The 10,855-nt window shown below is 31.6% G+C and overlaps 2 protein-coding genes across 2 annotated transcripts; both read right to left on the minus strand.

Annotated features, from left to right (window-relative positions):
• Positions 1-142: 142 nt before the first annotated feature.
• Positions 143-3,407, minus strand: LOC111905693 (receptor kinase-like protein Xa21). The gene is made up of 2 exons (XM_023901399.3): positions 745-3,407; positions 143-667 (listed from the first exon to the last, which is right to left on the minus strand). Exons 1-2 carry the CDS (start codon positions 3,359-3,361, stop codon positions 279-281), a joined length of 3,006 nt encoding a protein of 1,001 aa, XP_023757167.2. The 5' UTR covers positions 3,362-3,407; the 3' UTR covers positions 143-278.
• A 5,435-nt stretch (positions 3,408-8,842) lies between these two features.
• On the minus strand, positions 8,843-10,102 carry LOC111905766 (uncharacterized). Its single transcript, XM_042899890.2, has 2 exons — positions 9,888-10,102; positions 8,843-9,325 (listed from the first exon to the last, which is right to left on the minus strand). The coding sequence occupies exons 1-2, from the start codon at positions 10,100-10,102 to the stop codon at positions 8,920-8,922; spliced, it is 621 nt and encodes a 206-aa protein (XP_042755824.2). The 3' UTR covers positions 8,843-8,919.
• Positions 10,103-10,855: the final 753 nt, after the last annotated feature.

Here is a 10,855-nt window from a genome sequence, read left to right on the forward strand (position 1 = left end):
TAAAAATAAATATAAAAATAAAAATAAGGAATGACTTTTCCATTAATAGGGCCAAAGTATAGGACATTTTTTGAAGATTTCATCCCCCCTCCCCCCCTATGTTTCCATATTTTTAGATGTACCTCAAAACCTCATCTTTCCCTTAAAAGAACATAATACTTTCAAAAATAATACCTTTATTTCAATTTTAATTCACATTTTACTCCACCGAAATGCAAGGTTCATCACATACACAAATACATCAATTTTTAACAACTAATTAACACCCAAAAGTTTGACTAATAAGACACCTCGAATATTTTTCGAAGTGTATCTAGAATATGCTGCAACTCACGGACAGCATTTTGGATGTTCATCCGATGTCGTGAGGAATCCACAGAGCATGATACTCCAATCTTGACCGTCAAAGCCAGGCATTCCTCTATTTGCTTTGCCTTTGCTATCGTATGTTGCGTAGCAATAGCATCCTCTTGAAGAAAATTCAGAAGGTTGTCATCAATAACATCGGTTACATGGTTTGGCAATGCCATTTGTGCAAACTTATGAAGACTTAGACCTTCCCTAAAGATGTTGTCTGTCGGCCTTTTTCCTGTCATCACCTCCAACAATAGTATTCCGAAGCTGTAGACATCCCCACTACTTGTCATCTCACTCGCAACACCATACTCTACAACTTATTAGTGATTAAGATTTGAACAGCCTAACATCGTAATTAATTATAAGCATCTGCGAATAGAACTTTACCTGGTGGTGCATACCCAATTGTTCCTCTAATGCCACTTGTATTGTTTTGGTTTGAATTTGTTCCAAGAAATCGAACTAAACCAAAGTCCCCAACATGGGCCACCATATCATCATCCAGTAGAATATTGCTAGGCTTTAAGTCGCAGTGAACGATGGGTGGTAGGCACTGATTGTGAAGATAATCAAGTGCAGATGCGACATCGATGAGAATATTTGTTCTTTGGAGAAGGTTTAATTTGGATGTACTTTCACGTGAATGCAACCAGTCATTTAAACTTGCATTGGGCATGAACTCGTATACCAAAGCTTTGAAGTCATTTCCTTGAAAGTCAACACTTGAACATGAAGTTATTATCTTCAATAGATTCCGGTGTCGAATGCTCCGCCATGCGTCACACTCCGCTATAAAGCTTTTGTGAGCACCTCGGTTTTGAAGACGAAGGACTTTAACTGCAACGATTCTATTATGATCATGATCTAGGATTCCTTTATAGACAAAGCCAAACCCACCCTCTCCAATCAAGTTGGCTTCGGAGAATCCATCGGTGGCCTTGAGAAGTTGACCGTATGATATTCTCATAAAGCGTTCATCTCTTGATGATTGGGAGGGTTGGCCCTTCCTTTTCTTGCACCAAGCATACGTAAAAAATAAAATACTGAGAAGGGTGGATGCAATAATAATGACTATTACGAATAAAGGAAGCCGTTTTTTATTTTTCCATGTCTCCTTGCACATGGGCAACCCAAGTTCAGCCAAGCCACCACAAAGCCTGCTATTCCCCAAAACAGAGAACGTACTAGCATCGGCAAACACTCCTCTCACCGGTACCTCACCTTCAAAATCATTAAAGGAAAGGTTTACATATTCAAATGAGAACCCTTCCAAGAATCGAGGAACACTTCCTGATAACTTATTATGGGAAAGATCGAGTGTCTTAACTCCTTTCATGGAACTTAATGATGAGGGTACCATGCCCATAAAGAAGTTGCCTTTGAGGGATAAGAACGAAAGGCTAGTGCAACTACCAAGGCTACTAGGAAGGTTACCTGAAAAATTATTATTAGACAAATCTAGAGAAGTCAACATCTTGAGTTCGCCAACCTCTGTTGGAAGTGACCCGGACAGGCTATTTTGAGAAAGATTTAACATAACGGTTAGAGATGAAATTTGAAGAAGTTCTTTAGGTATTGTGCCGCTGAGTGTATTATCATTAAGCCACAACTCCAATAGATTATGACAATTTCCCAGGTTTGATGGAATATGCCATTCCAATCTGTTGGAATCTAAAGCAAGTCTATTTAACAATGATAAGTTCCCGATGGCATCTGGAATTGGCCCAGAAAATTGGTTCTCAAATAGATAAGCTTCTTGTAGCTTGTAAAGCTTACCGATCGTAGAGGGGATTTCTCCGTTGAAATGGTTATCTGCTAAATCTAGTTGGGTCAAGCCAACTAGATTACCTATACTTGAAGGGAGGTTTCCATATAAATGATTTCCTCTTAGAACTAGTCTACGAAATTGATCAGATAGATTACCAATTGATGTGGGCAACGCTCCTTGAAACTTGCAATTATGAAGATCCAACGAAACTAATCTGCTGCAGTTTTTTAAAGTATTAATAAACTGCATATCATCTGATTCTGATCCGACTCCAAAGGTGTTATCACCCAAGTGTATTCTATAGATATTTTTTAGTTTTTCAAAGTTGATATTCAACTTCCCACTAAAATTGTTGTAGCTCAGTTGAATGTCTACTAGTTTCGAACAATTAGATATCGAGGTTGGAAGAGGTCCAGTCAGTTGGTTATTCCGTAATTGAAGGCGTACAAGATTCGGGAGCATTTCACCTAAGGCTGAGGGAAGACTACCGGTAAGCTGATTCTCAGCCAAGGAAAAATTGGTTAGGAGTGAGAGGTTAAAAATGGAAGGAGGGATGGTTCCAGATAAGTTACAAGCACCTGAGTAAAATTCTGTTAAAAATTTCCAATTTCCTAAGGTGTCCGGAATGCTCCCACCCAACGGATTATTCGTTACATCAAACACTTCCATCGATGTTATATTCCCCAAGGCAGGCGGGATTCCACCTGTTAACTGGTTATAACTAACTGAAATAAAATTAAGTTTGGAGAGGAAACTGATCTCTTCTGGTATGCTTCCAACTAGCTTGTTATTTTTAAGTCCAAGCTTTTCAAGTTTAGAACAACCAGATAAGTTGGTTGGAATGACTCCCGTGAAGTTGTTATAGCTAAGTTGCAGGAAACGTAACCTGGATAGATGGCCGAGTTGATGAGGGATGGTTCCTTGAAAGCTGTTGTTCCATAGAGAAAACAGACGAAGGAAGCTGAGGTTCCCTACATAAGGAGACAGCACGCCTTGTAGGCCCCACGACTTCAGTACTACAGCAATCACTCTTCTGTGACGTTTCCCACATGAAACACCACTCCAATCACAGAAATGAGAGGAAGCGTTCCATGAGCTTAGAGCTTCTTCATTCCTGATCATTGACTTGAACTTCAATAAAGCCTGATAATCGGTCTCGTTACTAGAAAAAGAGATGGTGGAGGTAATCAGAGATATAACAAGACAAGAAAAGAGGAAAGCCATAATAGAGTTCATTAATTTTGGGAACTAAATTCAGGAGTACAAGGATAACTGCTGAGTTTTAAATTTATAATCGGTTTTTCATTGCATGTAGATGGTGAAATGAAAGCCATCAACCAATTCCATATCACCTTGACCAAGACAAAGTGAGGATCCAACTTGTTAAATAATTTATAGCAAAAACTCAATATGATTATGATGATATGTTTGTTAATATTTTCCCAGCTATATATATTGGCCTTTTGTTTTAAAGATAGGAAATAATCTAATTATATAAGGCCATTATAAGACTAACCAATAAAATTTTAAAAGATAACTAAAAATACTATGAAGTTTATTGTGTGAATTGTTGAGATAGAATGTACTCACAGAGCAGCAAATTAACGCGAAGACAATGATATATATATATATATATATATATATATATATATATATATATATATATATATATATATATATATATATATATATATATATATATATATATATTAATTTTAATCATAAAATTCACTTCACTTAACTACAAAAAGATGAAAAGAAGAACTCCCTCTTTAGGTTTAGAGAAATAATCAAATAACCAACTATTTGATTTCATCCATATATCTTCTCGACCAAAATAAAACTAAATTTTGAGCTAATACACACTAATACTACTTATCTTGCCACATTACATCAACCCATTACAACTTTTATTCAACTCTTTTCAGAATTGAAGTTTAAAGTTACACCCACACCATATTTTGAACGATTGACATAACTATTTTATGTTTAACGTAAAAAACAAATTTTAATTTACACGTAATATGTCATTTAAAAAATCACACCAAGATATCCTTAAAATAAATGAGATGATCTGAAATTCGATTTTTTAAATTGTTATGATATAAATAAAAGGTATATCAGAAAAATATTGATTAAAATCTAATATATATATATATATATATATATATATATATATATATATATATATATATATATATATATATATATATATATATATATATATATATATATATATATATATATATATATAGAAAATTACAACAAAAAGAATACATAGTTTTACAACTAAATTGATTAAAATTTTACATGATTTGTTGTTGCAATGATATTTGCTATATATGTAAGATGATGGTACGTTTTATAGAAAATGTATCTAAATGCCATAAGTTTGTTGGGATCTTCTTTATTATAATCTTTATTGGTTAAACTACATCAAATAGCAACAAAGTATACTATGTTTACTAATATAGGCAACATCCTTTGTTTTTTTATCCACCATAGCAACCAACTTGTATCTTTCTATAAGTATAGACAATATGATCACAGGTTCTTGCGACATCATCTTCCACATTATATATCTAATGTACAAACACAATTACGTGGAATTTTCTTTAATCTAATTAGTTTGTAACATTTATATTTATTCAAGTTATTTATTTTACCTATAGAGGCTTAGCACCTGAACCACCGTCCGGTTTATCAAGACGTTGGTTCTCCTATATATATTGCTAGGGCTTTGCTTAGTTTTTTTATAAACCGTGAGACTACCAACTCTGAATTTGTGCGGAGATGCTCGAGGGTTGTACCAAAAAACAAGACACCAGACATGAATGCAAGTACAGAATATATATGAGGAGTTGAGCTTTAGTTTTTGGGGTTTTAATTCAACTTCAGTTAATTTTTTGGGTTTGGGTTACAATATAATGTTATTGTAATTTAGGCACCCGATCGATAGTGGTTAAGAGGGTGTTATATTTGGTTCTGGTTTAATTTGTGGCTAGAAAAAGTGGAGTTGGTGGGTAGAAGTGGTTTCAGCGAGTAAAGAATTAAATTATCAACAAAATATTGTTAAAAATGCAGCATGGCAGCGGGCAGGCAGCTCTCAAGTAATTAAAAATATAAAAAATGTGACATCAGCATTTTTAACAAGTCAGCAATAAAAAAAAATTAACCGGGTAAACGGTCAAATAGATACCTGAATTAATACGTAGAAAAATGCAAGTAGGTTACTAATGTATTTTTTTATAAGAGTGGTCAAGTTAGTTCATTGGTATATTTGTCGCAATTGCCCTATTTTTATTTGGCTAAGAATAAAATTTCCCAATAATTATTTTCTGCATTTAAGTTTGACTAACAAAATGGAACGCACCAAGTCTTCTAACCGTCCTTGGTATATGATCCAATCATTTTTTTCACGATTAATCTTGTAACAGGTACTTTAATGGATAAATAAGAAAAGTAAAAACTTTTAGGGTTTTACTTTCTCTCTATAAGAGTCAAAATTTTATTATATAGAATAATCAATCGAATAATCTTTAGGGTAGCGCCAATTGTTACTAAAGTGATTTAACAGAAATGAAGACTAACCATTAACATAAGGCTAATGTTTGAAAGTATCTGCATTCTGCAAACCCACCACATCATTCTTCAAGGGAGATATGTTCAATAGAATAAGCTGCTTGTCGTGGATAATCGGTTGAGTAATCGCTTGTCATGTTACGTTTCCGTGAGTTATTAACGGTATCAAAACAAATGGGCTGGATCTCTTTCAGGACCTAATCGAGTTGATAAATTAAATAACTCAGTGAGTCCTATAAATCCTCTTTGGGCCGTTTTACGAAGCTATTTGGTGTACCCCAATCTTATCATTGCATCCCATCCATTCATATTACAAGGATGTTTGGCATAATAATAACTAGATTATAGCCCGCGTTAAACGTGGGAAACGCATAAAAAAACATATAATCGTTTATAGATATTGTATAATGATTATAAAAAAATATATGGTTAGTGGTATTATTGAAATGTATAGAAAGTCTATTGAAAACGATAAATATATATAATAATTGAAAGATCTCTTTGTAGACATCATTTTTGGTTTTATTAGTTGAACGACTTTCCTCGTCTCATATAGTTATGATATTTATATATTTATAAGCATTTTAATTAGACGTTCCTTGCATAATAATGTTACCTAATTTAAACATATATTGACAACCAATATACCGTTTTTTTTATTGTATTAAATATTGACAACTATTTCATTTATTCAAATAAAGTTATGTAATATAATTTATAAAATGTTAAATGTTATATAGATTTACTTTTAGTATATCATCAATAGAGATTCTTTTTTAAATCATGATTAGTTTATTTTAAATTGATTATGAATATAAATGCTAGCTTTTATGTTTGTTCTTATTTATTTGGTGTTCACAAGAACTTTGCATTAGTTTTGGCACAACTTTGAATAATTTTAGTATATCATCAATGTAATTTGATATATCTTTCAATTATATGAAATATCAAATAATGACATTTCATTACTATTGTGATAATTTAGTTTATACATTGTATTTTCACTAATCTTAACGGTCTTATTTTTTTCTAATAACCGTAACGCTTTTACTAAATGTACTTTTTACAAATCTCCTAATATCTTATAATTTTTATCTTACTTTATAATTTTTCATAACTATGTTATTTTCAAGATTGACTGCTTTAATAGTGTTTTTTTTCAATCTATTCAATTTTATATTTCATTGTACAACATCATCGTTTGTATGTATTCTAAAATTTCACTTTGAAAATGCTTAATGTTTACACATTGATATTAATTTTTTTTAATAAACTCATGTAATAATTATGGAATATATATCTCATTTCAATTAACATTCACTTCCTTTATTATATCAAATTCTTCATTAAACGGATATATTTTTGAAAAATAATAATTATAATAGGGCAGCATTATCTAAGACGTAAATGTTTGATATACTTTTGGAGAAAAAAATCAGGATCATTAAAAAAAATTATATAAAGAAAATATAAATTTAAATTTGTTGAAATTATGGATGAAATTACTGGCGAAAATTTATTTTGGAGGGAGTTGTATTTTGTAAGGTATAATAATATTACAAAATTTGAAATATCTATATTTGTTGTATAAATTAATAAATTTTATTGTTATTATATAAAGATAAAAAAGTAGGTTGATATGATATACAAAAACATAATAATTTCAATGATATTTTAAAATCATACCAAAATTAACCGGATTCTTATGACATAAAAATTAAAAAAAAATCATAATTATCTCTAATATATAAAAGTAACATTTTCGTAATTAATGTCAGTTTCCAATATAGTTAAATTTTGTTTTGTTAAAGGTACCTAATATCTTTTCATGTTTATTTGAAAATTTTCAGAAAAGTAGTTAACTGATTTCATGTAATTTGTGACAAAGAAAATCGAAATATATGAATATATACATTTGATATGGGAACAAAAAATAATCGAAAAAAATATAAAAAGCGAAAGAAGGTACTGACCTTCTAGCGCACAAGAGCGAATGTTTATAGCAGAGAATCGTAATGGAAGTTATAAGCAATATTAACGATATTGTAGGAGAATGTTTGAAGAAAAGAAACGATTGAAAATAAATGTGAGTCGTAGATTTAATGATGAATCGTATATGTATGTGATAATTTGAATATGATTTTTCGGTATTAATGATTTCCTAATAAAAAAAAGATTTTATATTAATGGTTTACTAATATAAACGGATTTATCTTAATGGTTGATATTAAGACCTTGATTGAAATGATTTGTTAGTAATATGTTTTTAAAATTGACCATATTAAAATCTTCATAACTGAAAATTCAAGATGTAAAATATGGAAAACTTTTATTGGAATTAAATACATTCCATTTCAGCGAATGTAAGTTATTAATTGATGATTGGAAAACATTTATTGGAATTAAATACATTCCATATGGGGAAGATGATGTCAGCAATTTGATCTAAGGGTGAAAAAATAAGATTGAAATACAATCAGTGGTTCAATTATTTAAGATGATGTCATAAGGTTTCTCTTTTAGTAATATTTAAGATGATGATGATAATAATAATAATAATAATAATAATAATAATAATAATAATAATAATAATAATAATATTTATTAGCTTATTAGCTAGATATAAGCTAATAAGTTAAAATGAGTTAACTTATAAAAAAGACAAAATTGCAAAAATGGTCCTTGTGGTATGCATTTTTTAGGGGTTGTAGTCCAAACAGTGACTTTTTTGGTTTCGTAGTCCTTTTGGACTACTTTCATTGTAGAATTGGTCCCTGATAATCTTGAAAAGACTATATTGCCCTTTTAATTTGTTTTTTCCATTTACTTAAATACTTTTTTCTTTTATTTAATTATAAATGTTAAATCAAATCAAGAATGGGACCCACCTCTCTCTCTCTCTCAGTTGGGGATTTGGCGATGGCTGATCGGAAGAAAAAGAGGCACGAAATCAAAACATCCAAACACCTTCATCCTAAAATCAAACCAAATGATCATGTATACAAGATTCCTAAAATCATATCAATCACTTTAAAAAAAATTAACAAACATCCAAACACCTTCATCCTAAAATCAACAAAATCAAACTTAGATAGCAACTGAAATCCCACTTCTGCCAAAACACACTCATAGATACTTATGCAATGTCGAACCAGAAACCCAAATCCCACTTAAGTAATCAAAAAAATTAAAACCCATATCACCATTTTGGATCAATTGCAGAGAATGACCCTAGTAAGAGCAAGAACCAAACAAGAAACAGTGAAGAAAAACAGAGTAACAGAGTCTTTCGTTGACCATTTCTTCACTGCTTTACCTTCAACCCTCAAAGTTTTAGCCCTTCGAAGTGCATCAACTTCCTTCAACAAATCAAACTCCAAACCTTTCTTCTTCAATTCCTCCACAAACTTCCCCAATAACTTCCCATCTTCTTTCTCCCTCTCCAGTAATTTCTCCAGATGCGATTTTGTGTCTGTCTTGTAACGAACAGCCCAGATTAATCCCAGAGAACAGAGGAGCGAACAGAGAGATAGGATCCATGATCGGTTGCATGATCCAGATGCAGACCCCCTTAAGTAGAAACGAAGGATTCCACTATATGTGTGATTTGGTGAATATCTTGCACTTCGATTCCTCTCAAGAACAAATTCATCTCCTATAACTCTCTTGTTCTTCCCGTTGGTTTCAGAGTTTGGTTTCTTGGTGGTGTTGAATGAAGAATTTCTCTAACTTACACTATTGTTGCTTCGTAATACCTTTTTGTTAAATCCCCCTTTTGATTCTGTTCGATCTTGCCATGATTTTGAGTATGATCTTTCGACGCCATTTACTCTGCTGAAAGTGTCGTCGTCGTCGTCTTTGTTGGATCCTCCACAACGGTGGATGAACCCCATAACTTCCATCACCATCGTCTTGGTTTCTTCCCCTCTTTCTTCTCTCCGTTGTCTTTGAACCCTAATTCGAATGTCTCTGAGCAATCATCTCTTAAGGAATTTGAATATGAATCCCTTGCTAATTCTCACTCACTGCCGATGCTTGGAAATCTTTTTAAGGCGCCATGATCATGGTTGTAATCGATGGTTGCTGGCGAAACTTTGGCGTTTGAGGCTGGAATGGGGGTTGTTTTTGGTTCGTCCATTTCCGCCCTACAGCGGCGACCATTTTCCGGATGGAGTTAGACATGTCGAGGCTTTTCCTGCGCTTGGAGGAAGAATCGGAGTAATATTCTTTGAGAGCGATTCGATTCAGGATCAGTTCTTCTTCTTTAAGCCATTGCTTTAACAGAAGCTTGTGGGTTGGAGTCATGGCGATTTCGTGAAGTGGGTAGAGAAATGTTTTTGACGATGATTCCATGATCGCTGTAGTAATAGCAGTGTCTTTACTCTCATCCGCCATTAAATCAGTTTCTAGAGAGAGAGAGAGAGAGGTCCCATTCTTGATTTTATTTAACATTTATAATTAAATAAAAGAAAAAAAATATTTAAGTAAATGGAAAAAACAAATTAAAATGGCAATATAGTCTTTTCAAGATTATCAGGGACCAATTCTACAATGAAAGTAGTCCAAAAGGACTACGAAACCAAAAAAGTCACTGTTTGGACTAAAACCCCCAAAAAAATGTATACCACAGGGACCATTTTTGCAATTTTGTCTATAAAAAATGACTTATTAACAGTTTTCCATCATAACAAGTAATTTTTTATGTATACACCTTTTTAGTTTATAACAGTATGGAAATACTAATAAACTAATAAACTTTTTAAATAAATTTAGAAAACGCCCCTTTAATCAAACTATCCAAATCCATCCAAGTTATCTTGTATTTCCCATTTCCTCTATAGCTAATTAGATGAATATCCATATGTTACACAGTTTAAAACTATATATATATATATATATATATATATATATATATATATATATATATATATATATATATATATATATATATATATATATATATATATAAATTGAAAATAATAACATATTAACAATAAAATAATAACTATAACATTAAGTTGATATATATAAATTTTTACTTATTTTGAAACATATTATAACATATACATTTATCAGAATAATACTATTCAATACCATCTATCTGTAGTTTGTGTTTAAATAAAACAAAATAGTGTTTTCAATTTAGTA

This window comes from Lactuca sativa, chromosome 2 (genome assembly GCF_002870075.4).
Source record: "Lactuca sativa cultivar Salinas chromosome 2, Lsat_Salinas_v11, whole genome shotgun sequence".
Lineage (NCBI taxonomy): Eukaryota > Viridiplantae > Streptophyta > Magnoliopsida > Asterales > Asteraceae > Lactuca > Lactuca sativa.

Excerpts from the sequence above, each read along its gene's own strand:
- LOC111905693 (XM_023901399.3), bottom strand. The coding sequence starts at position 3,361 with ATGAACTCTATTATGGCTTTCCTCTTTTCTTGTCTTGTTATATCTCTG. Across the intron at positions 668-744 it reads AATTGGGTATGCACCACCAG|AGTATGGTGTTGCGAGTGAG; the intron begins GTAAAGTTCTAT and ends AATAAGTTGTAG.
- LOC111905766 (XM_042899890.2), bottom strand. The coding sequence starts at position 10,102 with ATGGCGGATGAGAGTAAAGACACTGCTATTACTACAGCGATCATGGAA. Across the intron at positions 9,326-9,887 it reads CGCAGGAAAAGCCTCGACAT|ATATTCACCAAATCACACAT; the intron begins GTCTAACTCCAT and ends TCGAAGTGCAAG.